Source organism: Suricata suricatta, chromosome 4, assembly GCF_006229205.1.
Source record: "Suricata suricatta isolate VVHF042 chromosome 4, meerkat_22Aug2017_6uvM2_HiC, whole genome shotgun sequence".
Lineage (NCBI taxonomy): Eukaryota > Metazoa > Chordata > Mammalia > Carnivora > Herpestidae > Suricata > Suricata suricatta.
This window is the reverse complement of record NC_043703.1, coordinates 144,525,380-144,546,843: the sequence shown is the minus strand read 5'-3', so window position 1 is coordinate 144,546,843 and position 21,464 is coordinate 144,525,380. Positions and strand designations below refer to the sequence as shown.

General features: G+C 57.9%; 2 protein-coding genes across 4 annotated transcripts; both read left to right on the top strand.

Moving 5' to 3' along the window:
* Positions 1–1,658: 1,658 nt before the first annotated feature.
* Positions 1,659–9,513, top strand: EMILIN1 (elastin microfibril interfacer 1). Its single transcript, XM_029938112.1, has 8 exons — positions 1,659–2,310; positions 3,269–3,394; positions 3,863–4,083; positions 5,159–7,081; positions 7,458–7,574; positions 7,982–7,999; positions 8,163–8,300; positions 8,727–9,513. Exons 1-8 carry the CDS (start codon positions 2,141–2,143, stop codon positions 9,062–9,064), a joined length of 3,051 nt encoding a protein of 1,016 aa, XP_029793972.1. The 5' UTR covers positions 1,659–2,140; the 3' UTR covers positions 9,065–9,513.
* A 471-nt stretch (positions 9,514–9,984) lies between these two features.
* Positions 9,985–20,952, top strand: KHK (ketohexokinase). 3 transcript variants are annotated; one of them, XM_029938107.1, is made up of 8 exons: positions 9,985–10,455; positions 13,938–14,054; positions 16,035–16,169; positions 18,277–18,349; positions 18,908–19,054; positions 20,123–20,211; positions 20,412–20,569; positions 20,651–20,952. In XM_029938107.1, the coding sequence occupies exons 1-8, from the start codon at positions 10,364–10,366 to the stop codon at positions 20,734–20,736; spliced, it is 897 nt and encodes a 298-aa protein (XP_029793967.1). In that variant the 5' UTR covers positions 9,985–10,363; the 3' UTR covers positions 20,737–20,952. The 3 variants fall into 3 exon arrangements, with proteins under 3 accessions (XP_029793967.1, XP_029793966.1, XP_029793969.1); XM_029938106.1 differs by lacking the exon at positions 16,035–16,169 and adding an exon at positions 16,359–16,493 and having other exon boundaries at positions 9,987–10,455; XM_029938109.1 differs by lacking the exon at positions 16,035–16,169 and having other exon boundaries at positions 9,990–10,455.
* Positions 20,953–21,464: the final 512 nt, after the last annotated feature.

Genomic DNA, 21,464 nt, shown 5'->3' with positions numbered 1-21,464 from the left:
CCCCTTGCTCTTGCTCCCCATGCCTTCCTTCTGCATAGATATTGAGCTCCTACTCAAACACTTGTAATCCAAGCTCCTAACCAGTCATCTGGGCCTCTCCCCAAATTTCCCACAATCGGCCTCTCTGACTTTCTGCCCCACTTCCTCCTGACACAAATAAAAGCTAACACTTACTGGGCATGAACCCTGTGCCAGGCACTTTTCTGAATGCTTTACGTGTATTAACTTCATCCTCACAAACCTAGGAAGGAGGGTACTGTTGTTACTGCCACACTGAGCAATGAGAAACCGGGAGGCAACCCTCTTTCCCCAACCTGAAATCTCTCCCCTCCCCCTGTCTCTGTTCTTCCCTACCCCCACCCCCAACACTGCTCAGGCTCTCTGTCTTCCAAGGGCTCTACTCTGACTCCCCCGAGCATCCAGCTGTGTTTCCCCTCCTCTTACCCAGAACACATCATCCATTTGTCTAGCTCCCTTGGCACACTGTCTATCCTGCTTTGTGCTGGTTCTCTGTTTCGGTGTCTGTGTCCCATTCCCCAGCGGCCCCAGTTCCTCCTACCGAGTCTTACACACGCCTCTGCTACCTGGGCACCACCGCCCATGCTGCACACGGCACTCCTGTCATCTCCCTTCGGTCTGGTGCCTCCCCTTCGCTCTTGCAAGCAAGTGCCCTACCACACAGGGACACCTGGTCCAGAGCACAGTGCTGAAGCCAGATGGCGAAGGGGGGGGCCAGCTGAGAGATTTGGCCATCTCAAGAGGAGCTTTCCGGTCAGCCTGTCGAGTGTGACTGCGTTCCTTGCCCGCTACAAAGACTATCAGGCTTGCCTCTGGGCTGGGGAGTGACTTCCTTTGGGTTCTACAGATTCAGATACTGCCCAGTTGGCCTCCTTCCTTCCCCTCCCCCACTTATGGCCTGGCCTTTACCAAAAAAGGCCTGGGATCCATATTCATTTGGTTTTTTGAGAATAAGTCTCCTCCTGCTCATGCCCTCTCCATGCTTGACAGAAGGCTGTGCCCTCCTTTCTGGATTCCTTTCTTCCTCCTCTGGCTTCTCTGAATTTCCTGCCTGCCTCAGTGGTAACCTTTTCCATCTCCTCCCTGGCCCAGTAGCCCTCTCACCTATCCGATTTCTTCCTCCCAAGTCACTGACCTAAGTACCTAAATTCTAAGCACAGCCCTGCTCTAGACGTGCTGTGTTACTTCGGACACATTACTTTCCCACTCTGGTCCTCATTGTTCACATCTGTAAAAGGAGGCAGCTGGACAAGATGTTTGAGTGATGCCCTGCTGAGCCCTACAAGTTCATTCTCCCTTTCACAGTGCTCCCCTCACCTCTCCCCTCCTCTCTAGGGTCTTCTGTCCCAGGGGAGGCTTGCCTTAGCCCAGGGGTGCTGTGGCTGCAGCTCCCTTCCCCTGCTCAGCGACCAGCCGACCAGCCGGGGGCCTCCTCCCCAGCTCTGGCCCCGGCTCCACTCCATGTGGCCCGTCTGAGAGGCTGGCCCCAAGCCTGGCGGCAACTCCACATTTCTCTGTTTTTCCTTTTTTTTCCCCTCTCTTTCCCGGAGTTAACAAGAAGCAGATGTGGCGTACGATGGTTGGAGAGGTGGGGGAGGAAGAGGGAGGCTGGACCGCCAGCCAGACAGGGGGGGAAGGGAGTGAGCAAGGGAGGGAGGCTGGAGGCCAGGGCCCGCCCCACAGCCACTCTTGCGCCTCTGAACAGCCACAGGGGCAAAGCCCTGTCACCCCCAGGATCCGGTCATTGGGGAAAACAGATAGGGAGACCAGAGGAGGGCCAGCTGGGGTGAGGGGGCCCAGGAAGCAGCATCTGAGAGGGGCAGGGACCAGGCACAGGGGGCCAGGGGGCACAGAGAACAAACTCCCCTCAGAAGTGGAGAAGAGGAGAGCGGAAGGAACCAAGGGAGGGACAGACAGGAGCCTGAGGAGGAAAGAGGAGGGGGAGAGGGGTCAGGCCAGGCGGCCAAGGAGGAGGCGTGTGGCTGGGGGCTGCCGGCAGGAAGCTGGGGACAGAACCCGGCCGGGGCGCTGTCCCCGGAGCAGAGGCATCCCGGCTCCAGACAGAGGCGCCAGTGGTCGGGCCGGGATGTGCCTCTGAGGGCCCCTGCGGAGTGCCCCCACCATGGCCCCCAGCACCCTCTGGAGCTGCTATCTCTGCTGCCTGCTGACCACAACCGTGGGGGCAGCCAGCTACCCTCCTCGTGGATATAGCCTCTACACAGGGGGCGCCGGGGCCCTCAGCCCTGGGGAGCCGCAGGCCCAGAGCGCCCCCCGGCCTGCCAGCCGCCACAGGTAAGAGTCTGGGTCCCAGCTCGTGGCTGGAGCTGGGTGGGAGGGTGGGTCAGGAGATTGGTATCAGGAGGGTTGGCCCTCGCCTCGGTGGCTACCCTCTCCGGGGGGTCATATGCCCTAGTGCAGGGGGAGAGGGGGAGAGGAATCCCATTCATCAGGTGACTCTGCACAAGCCCACCTTCCCATGGGGCATTTCCAGAGACCCTTAAATAGATAGGTCCCTCTCTAACCTCAGGGGGACCTGCAGTTAGGTGCCCCGGAAAACTTTCCTGAGGGGCATGGGCCCTGCCTTCCCACAGGCTGCCCGCTGCGTCCCAGCCTGGTATCCTCTGGCAGACCTAGATCCCTTCCCAGGGCTTCCTCGGCCCCTCCAGTAATCTGTGATTCTTTCTGACACTGCCTCTGCTCTGTCCCTTTGGGCTCTCCAGCCGGACACAGATCAAAGGCCAGCATGAATGGGACCAAAAGTGTAGAAGGGCAAGCCCTGAGAGGGGCAGCGTTCAGCAATGGCTTATTCTCTACGGAACCCTGAGCTGGCCCCCTGCCTGCCCTGTCCTCTTCTCTTGGGGGGTGGAAGCCGGCTTCCAGGGGAGCAGCAGAGGGACCCAGCCAGCTGGCTCATATAGGCCATGCTGGGCTGGGGATATGAGACAGAAAGGAACATGAATGAATGTGTGAATTCAGAGGCTCCCCAGGACTCCCCAGCCACGAGGATCCACGTCTTGTAGTTGTGGTTTTCCATCCTGTGCCTCCTTTTGCTGTCTTGAAAAGTCCTTACCGACTCCTACTGTAGCACAGGAAAGCGTGGGGGGAGCTGCCCCTGCCAAAGGCCTGGCTCCCACTGGTCCCCAGGGGCCCTTCATCCTTTGATCCTCCCTCAGCCCCTCTGGTAGTCCCTGGGCCCTCCTTGGGGGCTTGTGTCTCTGGCCCTTGGGCCCAGGTGGGGTTCTGCCTACAGGAACTGGTGTGCCTATGTGGTGACCCGGACAGTGAGCTGTGTCCTTGAGGATGGAGTGGAGACCTTCATCAAGCCCGACTACCAGCCCTGTGGCTGGGGCCAGCCCCAGTGTCCCCGCAGCATCATGTGAGCCCCCGTGCTGGGGGGTGGGTACTTGGTGGGGGCTGGGCTGCGGCAGAAGGAGGACAGCCAACTCAGGGAATTTGTGCAAAGCAGGTAGCAAGGGACAGGACCAGGGGCTTCAGTCAGAACCATTTGAGAAGATGCAGAGGCAACAGTTGGGGGTGGATACTGAGGGCAAAGTTACCTAGACCACCCTGCCAACCCCCAGATGCCTTCTCTGGGCTAAGTCAGGCTCCGGTTGAGGAGTTTAAGGTTCCAGCATAGGACAAGGGGAGGAAGAACAGGGATTTGGCTCCTTGCCAGCAAGCTGACAGCTGTCAACTGAGCACAGACACATGCTGGACAGTAAGGGGGACCCAGCCTGAGGCACAGGCCTTGCCCACCACCAGCAGCTGCCCATCTCTGAGGTCAGGTTCCAGGGTCACTGACAGGACAGGGAGGAGTCAAGAGGCCTCCCTCTGCCTCTCACAGGTACCGCAGCTTCCTCCGTCCTCGCTACCGAGTGGCCTACAAGACAGTGACAGATATGGAGTGGAGGTGCTGTCAGGGGTATGGGGGCGATGACTGTGCGGAGGGTCCAGCCCCAGCGCTGGGTCCTGCACCTGCCACACCACGTCCTCGGCCCCGGCCTGCCCGCCCCAACCTGTCCGGCTCCAGTGCAGGAAGCCACCTGAGTGGACTAGGTGGGGAAGGTAAGTGTGGCAGCCGCTGCGGGGAGAAGTGGGAGCTGGTACCGGCTGGAAAACGTGGGGCCAGGCTGTTGAGGGGAAAACCCTGTGCTCCAAGTCCAAAGGGGATAGAAGGGAGTAAGTGAGATCCCTGAGATTCTCTGCCTGCCCATGCAGCCCATGCACTGTGTGTGTGTACGTGTGTGTACGTGTGTGTACGTGTGTGTGTGATAGAAGCAGATTGAGAGACTGAGTGATTTTTTTTAAAAAGGCTGAGAAAGAGAGGTGCTCACGCACGCCCACATGTGGCCGAAACACTTCCTAGTTGCGAACCACTTCGGAAGGAAGGGGGAATTCCTTGGTGAAGCTTGTTCACCATGGGGATAGACTACAAGTCCTAGCATGCACTGCACCCGCCTACAGGTCCCAGGTCCCCTGGTGGCCTCTGGAGACTGCAGGTCCCAGAATGCAGCAGTCCCCACCTTGCTTTCCTGTTGTGTGTGCACCGGGCACACGGACGGACGTGCCCCATTTGCCTGCCAGGGAGACAGTCATGCTGTGATGATGGAAACAGGAACTTCTGGCCACCTCTCCCACCATGCAGCTAGAGCCCCCGCAGGCCTCCCGCAAAACCTCGCCTGTCCCTGTGGTGTTACAGACAGGTGCCTGCTGCCCAGGAATAGTCACTGTTACGGGGTCCATAGTGCTTCCCCATATTCCCATTTCACAGATGAAGAAACAATTTCTGGGAGAAACTCTGGACAATAGACTTGGTGGTCAGATGAATGTGCTGGGTTTGAAACTTGGCTCTGTCACTTACTAAATGTGTAATCCATGGCCCAGTTCCTTAATGTCCCCTGGTCCTCAGTCTCCCAGTCTACAGAACTGTAAAAGCCGTGGTTATCTGTCCAGCAGATTGGGCCTAGAGGCATTCAGTAAATGGAGGTTCTTTCCATCTTTTCTTGCCCCAATTACCCAGCTAAGGAGTGGCTGACTCAGCCAGGAGCTCCAGCTGGAGTCAGGGAGGGCAGGGCCTCAGAGGGAGGCCCTGAGCTCCAGGGCCTGGCCCCACTGCCTTATGCCTTCACCTCTCTGCCAGGTCCTGGGGAGTCTGAGAAGGTGCAGCAGCTGGAGGAGCAGGTGCAGAGCCTGACAAAAGAGCTGCAGGGCCTCCGGGGTGTCCTGCAGGGACTGAGCGGACGCCTGGCGGAAGACGTCCAGAGGGCCGTGGAGACGGCCTTTAATGGCAGGCAGCAGCCAGCGGACGCAGCAGCCCGCCCCGGCGTGCACGAGACCCTCACTGAGATCCAGCAGCAGCTGCAGCTCCTGGACAACCGCGTGTCCACCCATGACCAGGAGCTGGGCCATCTCAACCACCACCACAGCGGCGGGGGCAGTGGCGGCCGGGCCCTGGCCCCAGCCGCAGCCCCGCCTGGCCATAGTGAGGAGCTGCTGCGGGAGCTGGAGCGGCGGCTGCAGGAGTCCTGCTCCGTGTGCCTGGCGGGGCTGGATGACTTCCGCCGGCAGCGGCAGGAGGACCGGGAGCGGCTGCGAGCGCTGGAGAAGCTACTGGCCTCCGTGGAGGAGCGGCAGCGGCAGCTCCCTGGGCAGGCCGCGGGCCGCAGGCCCCTGCAGGAGTGCTGCCCTCCGGAGCTGGGCCGGCGGCTGGGAGAGCTCGAGCGGAGGCTAGATGTTGTGGCTGGCTCAGTGACAGTGCTGAGCGGGCGGCGAGGCACAGAGCTGGGAGGAGCGGCTGGGCAGGGGGGCCACCCCCCGGGCTACACCAGCTTAGCATCCCGCCTCTCGCGCCTGGAGGACCAGTTCAACTCCACTCTGGGTCCCTCAGAGGAACAGGCTGAGGGCTGGCCCGGACGCCCTGGGGGCCTGGGCCACTGGCTGCCTGCCACCCGGGGCCGCCTAGAGAAGCTGGAGGGACTGCTGGCCAACGTGAGCGGGGAACTGGGTGGGCGGCTGAATCTGCTGGAAGAACAGGTGGCAGGGGCCATGCAGGCATGTGGGCAGCTCTGCTCTGGGACCCCGGGGGAGCAGGACTCCCAGGCCAGCGAGATCCTCAGTGCCTTGGAGCGCAGGGTGCTAGACAGCGAGGGGCAGCTGCGCCTGGTGGGCTCAGGCCTGCGCGAGGTGGGAGCAGCTGGGGAGACCCGGCAGGCCGCACTGGAGGAGCTGCAAGAGGTCGTGGGCCAGCTCCAGGGGCGTGTTGACGCACTGGACGACACAACTGCGGAGTTTGCGCTACAGCTGAACCTCACGGCGGCCCGGCTGGGCCAACTGGAGAGCCTCCTCCAGGCCCGTGGGGATGAGGGCTGTGGGGCCTGTGGTGGTGTCCAAGAGGAGCTGGGCCGCCTTCGGGACGGTGTGGAGCGCTGCTCCTGCCCCCTGCTACCCCCGCGGGGCCCTGGGGCCGGTCCCGGTGTTGGGGGACCAAGCCGGGGGCCTCTGGATGGCTTCAGTGTGTTTGGGGGGAGCTCGGGCTCAGCCCTACAGGCCCTGCAAGGAGAGCTCTCTGAGGTTATTCTCACCTTCAGCTCTCTCAATGACTCGCTGCACGAGCTCCAGACCACCGTGGAAGGGCAGGGTGCCGATCTGGCTGACCTGGGGGCCACCAAGGACCGTATCATCTCCGAGATTAACAGGCTGCAGCAGGAGGCTACAGAGCATGCTACGGAGAGTGAGGAGCGCTTCCGAGGCCTGGAAGAGGGACAGGCACAGGCTGGCCAGTGCCCCAGCCTAGAGGGTCGATTGGGCCGTCTTGAAGGAGTCTGTGAGCGGCTGGACACCGTGGCTGGGGGACTGCAGGGCCTGCGTGAGGGCCTCTCCCGACACGTGGCTGGGCTCTGGGCTGGGCTACGAGAAACCAACGGCACCACCCAGACGCAGGCAGCCTTGCTGGAGAAGCTGCTTGGGGGGCAGGCGGGCCTGGGCAGGCGACTGGGCACCCTTAACAGCTCCCTGCTTCTCCTGGAGGACCGGCTTCACCAGCTCAGTCTGAAGGACCTCACTGGTGAGGGAGCCAGAGAAGGCATGAGGTGGGAGGTAGGGTGGGTCCCCTTTCAAATCCTTCCTTTCTCCATCCCCTACCCCTCAACATCTAGCCTTAACTTCATCTACTTTCTCCTTGTTCTGCCCAGCATGAATTGCAGACCCATCACTGTCCCCGGGGTTGGTTTGTCCACAAGAGGTGACCCAGGCTCCCGGCCTCCCACTCTCCCCTGGCAGCACAGGCAGGCCTGCCGGTAGGGGTGGGGTGCTGCGCTGGCAGCCAGGTATCCAGCACGGGCAGCAAGGTGCCCCACCAACCTGTCCGTGGAGCCATGACCTTCCTTGTCCTTTGGAAACTCCTTTTGTGGCTTTCCTTCAACTTGATTTTGTCACTGTAGGGCCTGCAGGTGAGGCCGGGCCCCCAGGGCCTCCTGGGATACAAGGGCCCCCAGGCCCTGCTGGACCTCCAGGACCTCCAGGCAAGGATGGACAAAAGGGGCCCATTGGGCCACCAGGTAGGTGGGCTGAGATGCCTACTGCAGCCAGAACTGCTGCACTCCTCTAGCTGCCCTAGGCTTGACATTCTGTTCTGAATTTGACAGAGCAGGGAGGAAAGGGGCAAGGAATGGGGGGTCCTATATGGCTGACAGTGGTGACTAGGAACTGGGACAGTCACTGTATGGGTTAGTTGGCTATGGTGGCCTCACTGCTGTATTGAAGACTAAGGCTGAGGGGCTATGTAGGGTGTGAAAGGCTGGGGCTAGTTGTACTGAATGGACCTTATTCCTGCTTTTCTTGATACCCCTACTCCTGCTTTGGAGTCTGTGTGACACCTAGCACAGAGGAGACACTCAGCAGATGTTTGCTGAGTGACTTAGTGCGAGCTGTCCGCTTCTCATTGCTCCTTCTCCTCTTCCCACAGGTCCCCAAGGAGAGCAGGGTAAGTTCCTCTCATCTGGTGCTGGGGGGAGGGGAGCTGAACTAGGGGTTGGAGGATGGAAGGCCTCAAGCAGCTCTGGAGGGTAGAGATCCAGGAGGGGAAGGGGGCCCAGGCAGCTCTGCACTGAGCATCCACTCTGACACCCCCCTTTATCCCTACCCAGGAGTGGAGGGGGCCCCAGCAGTCCCTGTGCCCCGGGTGGCCTTTTCAGCTGCCCTGAGTTTGCCCCGGTCTGAACCAGGCACAGTGCCCTTCGACAGAGTCCTGCTCAATGATGGGGGCTACTACGATCCAGAGACTGGTAAGCCTGGAAGCAGGCTGGCTGGGCAATGGGGGAGACCAGAAAGTTCTGTGCAGTGATATGTTCTCTTGCCCCCTCAGACAAGGGGAATCTTCTCTGGCTCTGGTTTGGGGAGGCCTCTTACTTCCTTCATTTATTCATTCTCCCCACAGCTTGGGCCAAGGGGTGAGCTGGGGAGGGGAAGAGTGCTTCCGTTCTCTAGCTTTTTACTGGGGACCTGGGGATGCTATAATGTGCTGGGGATGCAGTAAAGAACAAAACCCCAAATGCCCTGCCCTGCTGGAACTTACATTCTAGTGGAAGACAGGTGGAAAGACCCAGCAGGTTCCTCCTTAGTCTAGGAGTTCCGGTGGGAGGGGGGGCCTCCCTGACCCCTCCCTGCCCCTGCCACCTGCCCCCTCTCCTGACTGCCGTCCCTGTTTCCAGGCGTGTTCACGGCACCACTGGCCGGGCGCTACTTGCTGAGCGCGGTGCTGACTGGGCACCGGCATGAGAAAGTGGAGGCCGTGCTCTCCCGATCCAACCTGGGCGTGGCGCGTATAGACTCGGGTGGCTACGAGCCTGAAGGCCTGGAGAATAAGCCGGTAGCTGAGAGCCAGCCCAGCCCCGGCGCCCTGGGCGTTTTCAGCCTCATCCTGCCGCTGCAGGCTGGAGACACGGTCTGCATCGACCTGGTCATGGGGCAGCTGGCGCACTCCGAGGAGCCGCTCACCATCTTCAGCGGAGCCCTGCTCTACGAGGACCTGGAGCTGGGACAGGTGTAGCCAGCGGGGCCGGGCCCGACCGGCCCGAAGTATCTACACCACCGGCCAAAGAGCCAGCTGGGGCGGCAGAGTTCCCTGGGCTTCCCGCCTGGGGTGGGGCTCCGTCCTGGCCCCCCAGCCCCAGGCGAGCCGCCGTCCCTGTCCCCTCTGTGGCACAGGCACCTAGACCAATCTCTCCGCCACGGCCTGAGGGCGCCACATGGGGGGGATGACCTGAGCACGCCGCGTGGGGGGACTCTGGCTTCCCTTCGTCCAGACTTTTGTTCTGCTCACCGTCCCCTGCAGGGCGCAGACTGAGGAGGGGCCGATCCTCGCACCCTTTGCTCCTCCAGCTGGCCTCTAGGCCGATGCAGGGCTCTGCCGGGGGGCTCCGGCCCCCACCGCCATACGAAACTATTCAGGAATAAAGACACTTGGTTTTTCTAAAAAACAAAACAAAACAAAACAAACCGTCTGCTCCAGTATGTATTTAAGGGTAGAGAGAAGTACACAGGGGACGGGGGAAGGGAGGTGAAGGCCTAGGTTCCGGGCTCTGGTCGCCCCTCCTCCCGGCTCGGTGGCTCTGCGCGCTCTTGCTGTCCAAGCGCCGGCGGCCCCAGTCAGGCACTCCTTCCCGGAACGCCCGTTCCGCAGGTGTCCGCCAGGGGTCTCTGGGAGCCGGCTCCCGTCACGTGACTGCCGCTCCTCCCTAGCCGCCCCCGATGCTCCGCGGCGGAGGCGGGGCCTCGCGCTGTGATTGGCTGGAGCTCGGGGACGGGGCGGAACAGCAGCGGCGGCGCGAGGGAAGGCTGGGGCTGAGGGGGCCAGGCCGCAGCTGCGAGGCCCGGCACCACCGCAGTCCCGGGTGTGGAGTGGGAGCCGCAGGTGCAGGAGACAGCGGGGTAAGGGGCGCCTTTCTACTGCACTATTTTTTTTTTTTTTTTTGCATTCAGGAGATTGTCTAGCTGCAATCTAGAGAGGTTTGATTTAGTTCCAAGTCTGTCTGGCAAGTGAAGAAACGAGGCCAAGAACTGGGGAAGCGTTGCCATCTTCTGGGCCACGCCACCTGCTAAGGGGAGCCCGGGGGCCAAGGCTTCGAGGGTCTTCGCTCCCAGGCCCGCTTGACTCGGTGGGCGTGGGGAGCAAGGGCCCTGCTTGGTTCCCTCGAGGCTGCAGAAGGCTCTCTGCGGGGAGGAGCTCAGGACGCAGAGGAGGAGTCAAGCCCGCCCCAGGAACGGGGACCCAATCCCCTGGGATAAAAGGCAGAGCCCAGGAGGAACCCCGTCAGCCAGGCGGGCAGAAAGCTCTGGGAGCCGCCTCATGGAAGACAAGCAGATCCTGTGCGTGGGGTTAGTGGTGCTGGATATCATCAATGTGGTGGACAAGTACCCGGAGGAGGACACGGACAGCAGGTAGGGGCTCCCGGGCCCCTCTGAGGCCCCAGGGGCCGCTGCAGCCCTGCATTTGAGCCTGGCAGCCCAGACCCCAGGTCTGCGGGGCCAGGGGTCCCCCAGTGTGGGTCCCGCCTCAGGAGCTGGTGTCCCGTGCCCACCGCCCCTCAGGACCTGGGGAAAGAACTGAGGCCGTTAGCAATAAGGCTCAGGCTTTGGGTAGCATTGTGTTCTCCAATTCCGCTTCCAGGAGTCATTATTCACGTTTTACCCATAAGCAAGTAGATGAAGTGATTTAACCAAGGGCACATAACTAGCAAGGTACAGGACCAACTTCTTTAAAAAATGAAAAGACCGATGCGCTTGGCTCTCACCAGCGCTTACTTCCAATTTATCTGCCACATATATCACATCTATTTCTTAAAGAAATTGTGAGGTAGCTTACATTTAAGTATGTGCAGTTAGACTGCAGGAACATTTAAAACCATGGTATTTGAGCTTCACTATAGCTTCAAGCGCTTGCTGGTCCCGGAGGTGTATTTGGAAACGCTGCAGGTCGTGGGTCGAGCTGGTTCACCAGCCGCCACTGTTTCCCTGGGGCTAAATTCCAAAAGGAATTTAACCAGACGTGCGTTTTACAAAATCAGTGAATGACATCCTTCTGGTTGTCTGGTAGAAGTTGATAAGAACCTCACCATTAATCATCGTTAATGCCCACTGTAATCCCAAGAGGGCATTTCTGCGGGGCGGAATCTTTGGGTCCACCTAGCCCTGTCACATGCGTTATGACGTAAGTTCCTTACGGCAGCCCATGGGAAGTATGGAAGAGCCAGTCAGATCCGCTCTTTATAGATGATGAAGCAGCTAAGTATGTGGAAAAATTAAATACCAACCGCAAGAGCAGTAATTGCAATGCCTGCGAATCTAGTGCTCCAGTCCTCCGTTGTCTGCTGTGCTCCCTCTGCCCATCTCATGGAGTTGACCCTTTGCTTTGGCTGCTTTGTTTGCCGGAGGTTAGAGCCCTTGCCAGGGGTGCAGGGCCAGTGGGGGAGGGGCCTAAGGGTATGCTGCTCCACGGACCTAGCCCACCTACCAGGTCGAGCTGGCCCCGGGATGCAGTGCACAGTTAGGAGTTAGGCCTCCTCTCAAGAGGACAGTGTGGATCCCAGGGCTGCAGGTGCTCCCAGGACTGGACACAGAGTGCTTGCTTCCAAGAGCTGCACGCCCATTCCGTCTGAGCTTACTTATGGGAGAGGTTAGGATAAGGAGATCTAGCTCCCACCAGGACGGGCTCATTCTGAAGGTTGGCACAAAGGACGGCGCCTCTCTAAAGAGACCCTTCCCATGTTCCCCATGCCCTCTGCTCTCAGGGTGTGCTCCCCTTTCCCCCAGACCTGAAGCTCTGCTCCATAGAGCAGTGCGGTGGTCCATAGGGCCTGAATGTGTCATGTGCAGTGTGGTTGTCCGTAGGGCCTCTGTCTGTCGTGTGCCTAGCCCACCCGACCCACCTTCTGGATTCCGTTGTGCCTCCCAGATGGGCAAGCCCAAGCGGGGACCCAGTCCTTACCCGGCACCAAAGCCCCACCTGTCCCCCGCTCTGCACTCCACAGGCAGCTGGGACTCTCAGCTAGACCCCTGAGGTATGGCCGTGGCTCTCAGAGTCCAGGCCAAGAAGAACCTTCCAGAAAGCATCCTCACGCTCAGCAGAGCTTTTCTGCACAGGAAGTTCGGTATCAGTGTGACTTTGAAGGATTTCCAGAAAGCAAAAGTGTATAACCTTTCTCCGAAACCTCATCCAAGCCAGGGCCTGATGACTTTCCATTCAAAAATACAGAGCACGTTGCAGTGGTTTGGGGAGTCAGAAAGCCTGGGTTCTGATAGCAGCTTGGTCATGAACTATTGGTGTGATCCATCCTGAGCAAGTCAGATCCCACTAGGCTCCCCCTTTCTCATCTGCATGAAAATTTCTCTAAAGCTCATAGCTTAAATAATGTTTGACCTTTAACAAATTACTTCCTTTCTTTTTTCTTTTTTTAATGTTTATTTTTGAGAGAGAGAGAGAGAGAGAGAGAGAGAGACAGAGAGACAGAGAACGAGCCGGGGAGGGAGCGAGAAACACACACACACACACACACACACACACACACACACACACAAAATCCAAAGCAGGCTCCAGGCTCTGAGCTGTCAGCATAGAGCCCGACGTGGGGCTCGAACCCATGGACCGTGAGATTATGACCTGAGCTGAAGTCAGACACTCAACCAACTGAGCCACCCAGGCACCCCAGTTAGCATCCTTTCCATTGAGATCATGGACCCTTTTCCCAAGGCTGACGAGAACTACAGGGTTAAGTTTTGTGTGCCAACATACCTTAGCCTAAAAATTCTGCTTCATTTATTTCTCTTAATCAATAGTTCTTCTTATTGTAAGAGGCCACAGTTATTCTTCTGGGAACTGGAAGAATAGAAATAACAGTCGGCACTGTTTACCTCACAGTATTATTAGAACAGAATGAGAAACATCACAGGGCTTTGATGTGTAGGTAGTTGTTTTTATTGTTGAGAACAATGAAGTCCTTCATATGTTTCTCCAGTTAGTTTCCTCAGAGCAAACCTTGAGGTGGGTTTCCAGCAAAGATAGAGAAAGAGGAAAGGAAAAAAGATCATTACGACGGATGTTGTGTTAACAAAGCCTCTTGTGGCAATCATTTTGCAATACAGGCGTATATCAAATCACCACATTGTGTACCTTAAACTTACAGGATGTTATATGTGAATTATATTTCAATAAAACTGAAAAAAACGGGAAACAAAAAATAGAGAAAAACTGGTCTTCATCCAGTAATCTTTTTAACTTTTGAAACTGCTTTTTTTTAAGCTGTAAAAAATTTTTTCCCCAACTTTATTTATTTTGAGAGAGACAGAGGCAGTGCAGATGGGGGAGGGGCAGAGAGAAAGAGAGAGAGAATCCGAAGCAGGCTCAGTATTGCCAGCGCAGAGCCCGACACAGGGCTTGAACTCATGAAACCACAAGATTGTGACCTGAGCCAAAACCAAGGGGCAGACTTTTACCCGACTGAACCACCCAGGTGCCCATTAACCATTGACAGTGTAAAAGTTAGCTTCCCCCACCACAGACTTCTTAAATTGATTGCAGTGTACACATCCACTCCCTGTCTTACTTATTTTGACCCGAGTTATTACTGAAAGGGGGGTCCCCAAGGACAGGAGCAGGTAACAGATTGACATTTTTGGGAAGAGGTTCTTGAGTTACCCAGCCATCAAGGTGGAGGCTGAAGGTCCAGCAGCTCTGCCCTGGGAGAGGTGGGCCATTGTAACTGAGGGGGAGGTCACCCCCGTTAGTGGAGCCGTCCTCTGTGACCGATCTGAGTGAGAGAAAATGGAAAGGCCAGTCAAGATGCCCTGCCCCGGGCACCGCGTTCGGCCTTGCTTATCCTGGCAGCAGCCTGATGGAGCTTTGGGACCCCCTGTGTGATTTGCAGGTGCTTGTCCCAGAGATGGCAGCGTGGAGGCAATGCATCCAACTCCTGCACCGTCCTCTCCCTGCTCGGAGCCCCCTGCGCTTTCATGGGCTCGCTGGCCCCGGGCCACGTTGCCGAGTGAGTGGAGGAAGGAGCGGGTGGCCTGCCCTGTAGAAGGAAGTCTTAACCCTGGGTGGGGGGGGGGGGTTGGGAGCCTGTAAGAAACGGCTTATGGCCACCAGAAAGGGGTGGGAGGGACAAGAATGGGCGCCAGCGTCCTCGACCCTCCCCAGTGCAGGTCCCTGCTACTCAGGTGCTAAGGCTCTCCCGTGAAAGATTTCATTTCCGCAGCCCGTCTCCCTGGTCACACCAAATGGCTCAGCTTCCCACCTTCTCCTCCCTTGCTTCCAGCAGGCTCTGAAATGGATGTGACTTTGTCCTTCTCAAGTTCCTAATCCTGGTCATACTTGTGGCACGAGGCAGTTAGGGACATGCTGTCCCAACCTCCCCTCGGGGATGTCCAGCATCCCTGGTCCTAGGGTTCAGGTCCATGGTTTCTTTTCCAGCTGAGGGGGCAGGGCCAGTGCTGTGTCCCCGCTGCTCACTGAAGCATCAAGAACAGCCCGCCCGAGGCCACCCTGAAGCCACATGCTAATGCTGGGCCCAGACCCAGGCCTCCCAGCTCCTTGGCTGTGAGGCTGTGGCCCGTAGGTGGCCCGTACTCTTTCTCCATGTTGGCTGCTGTGGGGATCCAAGAGCCCTTTAACCCCTGGCACTGCCAACTCAGCAAACTCTTATCAGGAGGTGAGGCCCACACTTTGCCCACTGTGGGCACTGGGGCAGGCTGCCAGGCTGCTAGCCCGTAAAGCACAGCCCTTTGAACCCTGGTTTTATGGGGGCTGCTGCCAAAGCCCAGCCCCCTGAGCTGCAACCAGACTCCCTTCCTCTGTGAACTGGCATCAAACAACTCAGTGAGCAAGAGCCTACCCGGTGGGGTGGCACAGAGGGACCTGGAGCCAGTAGCTGGACACTTGCCAACCGTCTTCAGTGGCTGTCTTCCTTCCTGTTGGTCTAGCTTAGGGTAGGAGACTCGCCTTTATGGAACTATAATGCTGTTAGGTAGGCCACTCCAAATTCTCCCCATTTGTTCAGCCAGCATTTAATGAGCACTTACCACGTGCCAGGCACTGAGGGTGCAAAAAATCATTTTGAAAACCAACCAGTAGTTTGCATGCTTTGGAAGGATCCTACTATCTAAAGGATCCTTGAGGTGCAAGATGAGGAATGATGATGCCCCAACTCGATACCTACATCCAAATCTGTATTGTCCTCACAGAGTGAGAAAGGCCAGGATGGTGGCCAGACTAGTGGTCATAGGACACTTTCCAGAGACACTGAGGCCAGGAAGTGTGGGGCTGGCACAGTCTCCCCCAGGGTCCGCCTCCCACTCACTCTGATTGGAGGGGGTTCTGGGTAAGAGTCCTGGACCAGGCCCACGTCAGGGACTATCAGGCCCTGGGAGCAGCTTACTGCCTGCGGGGGTTCCCCTTGCAGAGAGAGGTGAGGGCGGTGAGCGGCCTCATCGAGGCAGCGCCACCTCCTGGCTGGGCATCAGGGAGGCAGCTGTGGAGTGGGTGGAATGCCAGTAGCACTGCAAGGGACTCCAGAGACAAGAGTACCGTGAGGCTGTGTGTAGAGGGAAGCTGGGGAGCAAAGTACCACCTTGGTAATAATTAATTCTGCCAAGGCTTGGCATGAAACAGACCACAGTGCCCTCACCTGCTTTGGTCAGACAGGCCACGTGCTCCAGGCCCCAGAGCTACCCCATCTGGTTTTATGAAGCACACCCTTTCTGGTTTGAGTGAGACTGAAGGACAGGGGTGGGGTTGGAGTTTATGCCTCAGCCAGGACCTAAAAGAATGCCCCTTAGTGTTTTTCTCACCGAGTTCCAGGCTCTGCACCCCTGCCTCTCCTGCCCCCTTGCACAGCCTCTAACCGCGTGGTGATTCCTGGCTCCCTCCCAGGCCCCTCTGCTTGCAGCCAGGGTCCCTGCCTCCTCCCTCCAGTCCCCAGACCCCTGTCGAACTACACCTCCCCTGGGTTACTCCGTCTCGGCAGTTTTGTCCTGGATGACCTCCGCCGATATTCTGTGGACCTACGCTACACAGTCTTTCAGACCACGGGCTCTGTCCCCATCTCCACGGTCATTGTCAACGAGGCCAGTGGTAGCCGCACCATCCTCCATGCCCACAGGTTTGTACGCCTGTCTGCACCTTGCCGACCGCCGCCGCCGCCATCACTGAGCTCCCAGAACAGGACCCTTCTTCTCGGACAGGCGCACCTGCTCCAGCATCCCTCCTCATCCCTGTGGGAGACCCAGACCACTTGTAGGCTCTAATCGGTGTCTCCTTGCCCTTCCCTTGGCTCGGGCTCCACCCCAAGCTTCCTGGTGGCTGACTTCAGGCAGCGGGGCGTGGATGTGTCTCAGGTGGCCTGGCAGAGCGGAGGGGAAACCCCGTGCTCTTGCTGCATCGTCAACAACTCCAATGGCTCCCGCACCATTGTGCTCTACGACACGTAAGGCCCCCCCGGCCTCGCCCTGGCGCAGCCCACCGATCAGTCCCTCCCTCGCCACCAAGGGCAACTCTGCCACCTCTCTCTTTGCACCAGAAATTGTCCCCATGCCAAACTGTTCAGTGATTTCTGAATTGTTTTCAATCAGGGGAGAAGTGAGGTGGGAAGAGATGTGCTTCGTTCCGCCGGTGACCCGGCCTTGGTCACCACCAATGATGGGGGGGCAGGCCTGTGCAAAACATAATTCATGATGTAATTCCTCCGTGACTGGTCAATCAGCAGCTTGGGTGTGGGTGCGGGGAAACTGTTCTGAAGAGAGGGGGATAGGAGGTGGGATTCAAACCATCCGAAGCCCTGAAGAGGGCCCGCTGGAATTTCTGGGGTCTGCCCTAGGGTCGCCAGCCTGCAGCATGGCACCAAGGAGCTGGGTTTGGGTTTTTAGAAGAGATGAGCTCACCATGAAGCCCCCTGCATAATGTCGCCAGGCCAATGCCACACACAATTCACAGCCATTGCTGAAGCAGAGGGAAGGGGAACATTGGGTCAGCAGACCAAGGCCATCTGATGCCATGTTGACTATGTGGAGGGGATCCCTTTAAAGTCCCAAGCTACTAGGGAGAGACCTTCTCATCTCTTCTAGATTCTCTCTTGAAGAATCTCAGACATTTATTTAGCTTATTAAGAACCTAGCATGTGCCAGGTACTCTGTTAGGGTTAAGGTGATCCACCATCCATGCCCCTGGGGTTCAGGCTGTCCCTACTGCCCAGCATGGACCTGGGGAAGAGGGGACAATTATCCTAGGACAAGCTTTATGGCCACTGGTCTCTGGGCTTCATGTGTTGCAATGAATAAGTGAGTGGGCATATGTGCTAGCAATGACCTTCACCTTGGGCATCAGTCCTAATCATCTGCCCATTAAGTAACAATCTGTAGCAACTTTGATCAAAGACACCATGTGTGTATTCACAAGAAGGGAAGGAGAGGAGTTCTGAGGAGAAACATTTATTGCCCTCTGGCCTCAGTGTAGGCAGACCCACACATATTACCTCCAACTGCAGCAGGCTGGTGGGTTTGGACCCATTGGCCAAATAGGGAAGCAACTTCTGAAAGGCCCAGGTATTTAGCTAGTTAACTGGATGGATTCAGCTACAGAGCGGGAGGAATATAGGTTAGGTATAGCTCACTGGTCAAGGTGGACCCTTCACGGGGCTCCACCACCTAAGTCAGCCAAACAAAATTTCATCCTCAAGCACCAGCCTTGACCCCTGGGTTGCAACACAGAGCTGCCGAACTTAGAACGGTGGTGCTGTCGCTCTGGGACGCCAGAAGTGAAGGGAACCAGACCCAGAGCAGCCATAGTCTTTGTAGTTCACCAGGGCATTGCATGCTGGGAGTTGTGTGGGCTGCTGGCAAGAGGGAATTCTGGGAATTGTAGTCTCTGGTGCTCCTAGAGTATTCTGGGAGATGTGGTCTCCAAGGCACTCAACTGGCCTCTGGTCACATGCTGCAGCTGAGTTTAGATAATATCAGCCTCGAACACCCAAAGGGAATCCTAGCAAACTGCCTCTAATCCCCTGTCTGGAGGGAGCTGAGTGGGGCAAGGAGTGGTCAGGAGTTTGGCCTGAAACAGGGTCTATCCTGGAGCTGAGCCTCAGAAGGTTGTGCTGTTGATTATTTCTAGCCATGCTGCAGGCAGCGCCTGGGGCCCCAGCCGCTAGTTGGAGATCCTGGCCTTGGCTGACCTGACCATCATGCCTTTTCTGTCATTTCTGTCCTATGACTTAGGAACCTGCCTGATGTATCTGCTGCGGACTTTGATAAGGTTGATCTGACCCGGTTCAAGTGGATCCACATCGAGGCAAGTCCTGCCCTACCTGTGTTTTGAGGGGCTCAACCTGCCAGGCCCTCCACATATTTTGCCTTCTTGGTTTTTTTGAACCATGAAGTACCTTAGAGATAAATGAATCCAAGTCCCCTCATCTTCTTTATGTTTTCAAGTAGGAAACTAAGGCCCAGAAAGATTGGGAGACTTACTGAAGGTCACACAGCAGGGTGTAGGCACCAGAAGCAGGATCCATGCGTTCTGTGTTACAGAATGCTCACCTCCTCTAGATTCTGAGAAGTCCCAAGTTCTAATCCTGGCCTTGTGATTTAATTTACTATAGGTCCTTAAGAAAGTCTCTCTTTTATTCTTTTGTCTCCTCATCTGTGAATTGGGAGGGCTGGTCAATAAGGTCTCCAAGGTCCATGACTGCTCTAGAATTTTGAAACTGGGTTCCAGCCCAGCCTCCCCCCACCGGCCCCCTACCCCCCTGCCAGCCCCACACCCAGAATTCCAGCAGGGAGGGAAGAATGAGCCAGATCAGCTGGGCAGTGCCCAGCTGGTCCTGAGCTGCCCCGCCCTGCCCGGCCCCAGGGCCGGAATGCATCGGAGCAGGTGAAGATGCTGCAGCGGATAGACCAGCACAACGCCAGGCAGCCTCCAGGTCAAAAGATCCGAGTGTCAGTGGAAGTAGAGAAGCCCCGAGAGGAGCTGTTCCCCCTGTTTGGCTATGGAGACGTGGTGAGTGGCCCACGCGGCTTCCCCTTGCCACAACCAGCTAGTCTGGGTCTTAAGGGGAGCCAAGTGTTCCCTCTTCTGCCTACCACACCTGGAATGGCTTGGTGTCATTGGCAGGCGGGGGGGTGGGAGGGGACCAAAGAGGCAGGCCCCCAGCTTTGGACTCCTGTACAGGCCTCAGTAGCGGCCATGGAGCAAAATTTCTCCATCCCGGTGGGTGCGCAGGTATGAGAGTAGCCAAGGCAGGGGCCACTAGAGCCAGCCTTGGAGCACCCTGCGTGGGCGTGGGCGCGGGCGCTTCTCCTCCTTGGGCCTCCTCAGTCCTTCCTTCTGTCAAATGAAGGAACGGGACAGTTCTCCCAGGTGGGTGACAGGCTGAGGGGGCCACTGAGGGGTGAGGGCAGATGGGAAGGGGGCTTGCGTAGGGTAAGTTTGGGCAGTCCTCGGATGGAAATGAAGTCTGAATGACAATCCTGGCATCATAGCCTGCGCTGGTGGGGCCCCCACTGCTGCTGCGCCAAGGTATGGGTACCTGACCACACCCTGGCTTTTTATTTGATTGGTGGGGGTGGAGCTCAGCTGAGGAATTTTTTAACAAAACTCTCCCTGTCAGTTCTAATGTGTAGGTGGTGTTGAGGAATCTCTGCAACCCCTACTCCTCTGTTTTCTAGACGTAGAAACTAGACCCGGAGGGCCTAGTTGCATTAGAAAAACGAAACAAAGCAATACTCTCCCGTGAGCCCGAGGTGTTACGTGGCAGTGGTAGCTTTCACCGCAAGATGGCGCTCAAGGCTCGCTGTGGATTTACAATTGCAGGGACACTCGTTGCTCTAGAACAAATAAACCCGGGACTTTTGCGTCTCTATTTACAGGGCTGTTTTCTAGCATATCTTGAGCAAGTATGAAAACGCATTCCAGTGGGACAGTGAGATGCTTCGTTGGGGATTTAGGTGGCCACGTTGGAGGAGTGGCATTACACTGTGGGGGCAACGCTAGGCTGCTGGTGGTGAGGGACTGAGTTGCTGGGACTAGGGCCGGGGTCACCTGCTGCCTGTCTTCCACTTCCCACAGGTGTTTGTCAGCAAAGATATGGCCAGGTACTTGGGGTACCAGTCAGCGGTGGAGGCCCTGATGGGCTTGTATGGTCGTGTGAGAAAAGGGTGAGCAGGGGCAGCCAGGAAGAGGCCTTAGGTATGGGGAGAGAGTGAGCCTGGACTCCAGGGGAAGGGGGGCTGCCCCGGGGGGTCCGGGGCGGGGGGGGGGGGGGGGGGGGGGGGGGGGGGGGGGGGGGGGGGGGGGGGGGGGGGGGGGGGGGGGGGGGGGGGTGGGCTGACAGCCGCCTGAGTGGAGGGCCTTGCAGGGCTACGCTGGTCTGCGCCTGGGCTGAGGAGGGTGCTGACGCCCTGGGCCCTGAGAAACAGCTGCTCCACTCGGACGCTTTCCCTCCCCCCCGGGTGGTGGATACTCTGGGAGCGGGAGACACCTTCAACGCCTCTGTCATATTCAGCCTGGCCCAGGGTGAGTACCCAGCAGGAGGCCCAGGGCTGAGACCTGCCTCTGCCCAGAAGACCACGCTCATGTAGCTATTTGTCCCTCCAGGGAAGACGATGCAGGAAGCCCTGAGATTTGGCTGCCAGGTGGCTGGCAAGAAGTGTGGCCTGCAGGGCTTTGATGGCATCGTGTGAATGCCCGGTGGTGGCGGCGGGCGCTGTCTTACCCCACCTCCCTCCTTGGAGGCCGGCATCACCAGCGGCCATTGCTTTCTCCCCTCCATCCAGCCTGGCATCTGGGCTGCCCTGCTCCCTGGGGAGATGCAGGCCGTGGGAGGGCTCCCAGCTGTGTCCTGGTGTCCCTACACGCTGCTCAGGCACAGGAAATAAATCTGCCTTAGAGCCAGCTTCCTTCTGCCAGTCTGACTGTCCTTGATGCCTCAACTGTTCTAGCTGGGGATTCCAGAGGCTTTGATACTACAGCTCTTCACCCTCTTCTCTATTCCCCAAATTAACCTCCTTGCCCCAAGGCCCAAAGGAGGGGCCCTCTACACCAGAGCAGCAGGGAACCCCAGGCTTGTGCCCTTGGAGGTGACCCAGCAGTGTGGGGAGGAAGAGCCACAAAGTAGAGACCATGAGCCTTCCTTGCGGGGGGGGGGGGGGGGCAACAGTTTCACCCTTGTGCCCCAGGGAGCCTTCCAAATAATACCCCATTTGAAAATCTCCTCTGGGCCCCCGGGCTGTCACAGACTCCAGTTTTATGGCTCCAGGACTATCCACATGGCTGAGCCAACCTGACAGGCCACTGGGTGGGGAACCCACTCGGTGGTTTGGTGGTGCCTTTACAATCTAAAAATCTCTCTCCCTAACTGTCCCAGAGCCAGAAAGCCCCACCCTTACAGCCGCCTTGTAGTTAAGGCCTT

What these genes read in the sequence shown, in the direction of transcription:
- EMILIN1 (XM_029938112.1), top strand. Translation starts at nt 2,141, where the DNA reads ATGGCCCCCAGCACCCTCTGGAGCTGCTATCTCTGCTGCCTGCTGACC. An exon ending in CGGCCTGCCAGCCGCCACAG is followed by an intron (nt 2,311 to 3,268) that starts GTAAGAGTCTGG and finishes TTCTGCCTACAG; the next exon opens with GAACTGGTGTGCCTATGTGG. An exon ending in CAGTGTCCCCGCAGCATCAT is followed by an intron (nt 3,395 to 3,862) that starts GTGAGCCCCCGT and finishes TGCCTCTCACAG; the next exon opens with GTACCGCAGCTTCCTCCGTC.
- KHK (XM_029938107.1), top strand. Translation starts at nt 10,364, where the DNA reads ATGGAAGACAAGCAGATCCTGTGCGTGGGGTTAGTGGTGCTGGATATC. An exon ending in GCCCCGGGCCACGTTGCCGA is followed by an intron (nt 14,055 to 16,034) that starts GTGAGTGGAGGA and finishes CCGTCTCGGCAG; the next exon opens with TTTTGTCCTGGATGACCTCC. An exon ending in TGTTTGGCTATGGAGACGTG is followed by an intron (nt 19,055 to 20,122) that starts GTGAGTGGCCCA and finishes CACTTCCCACAG; the next exon opens with GTGTTTGTCAGCAAAGATAT.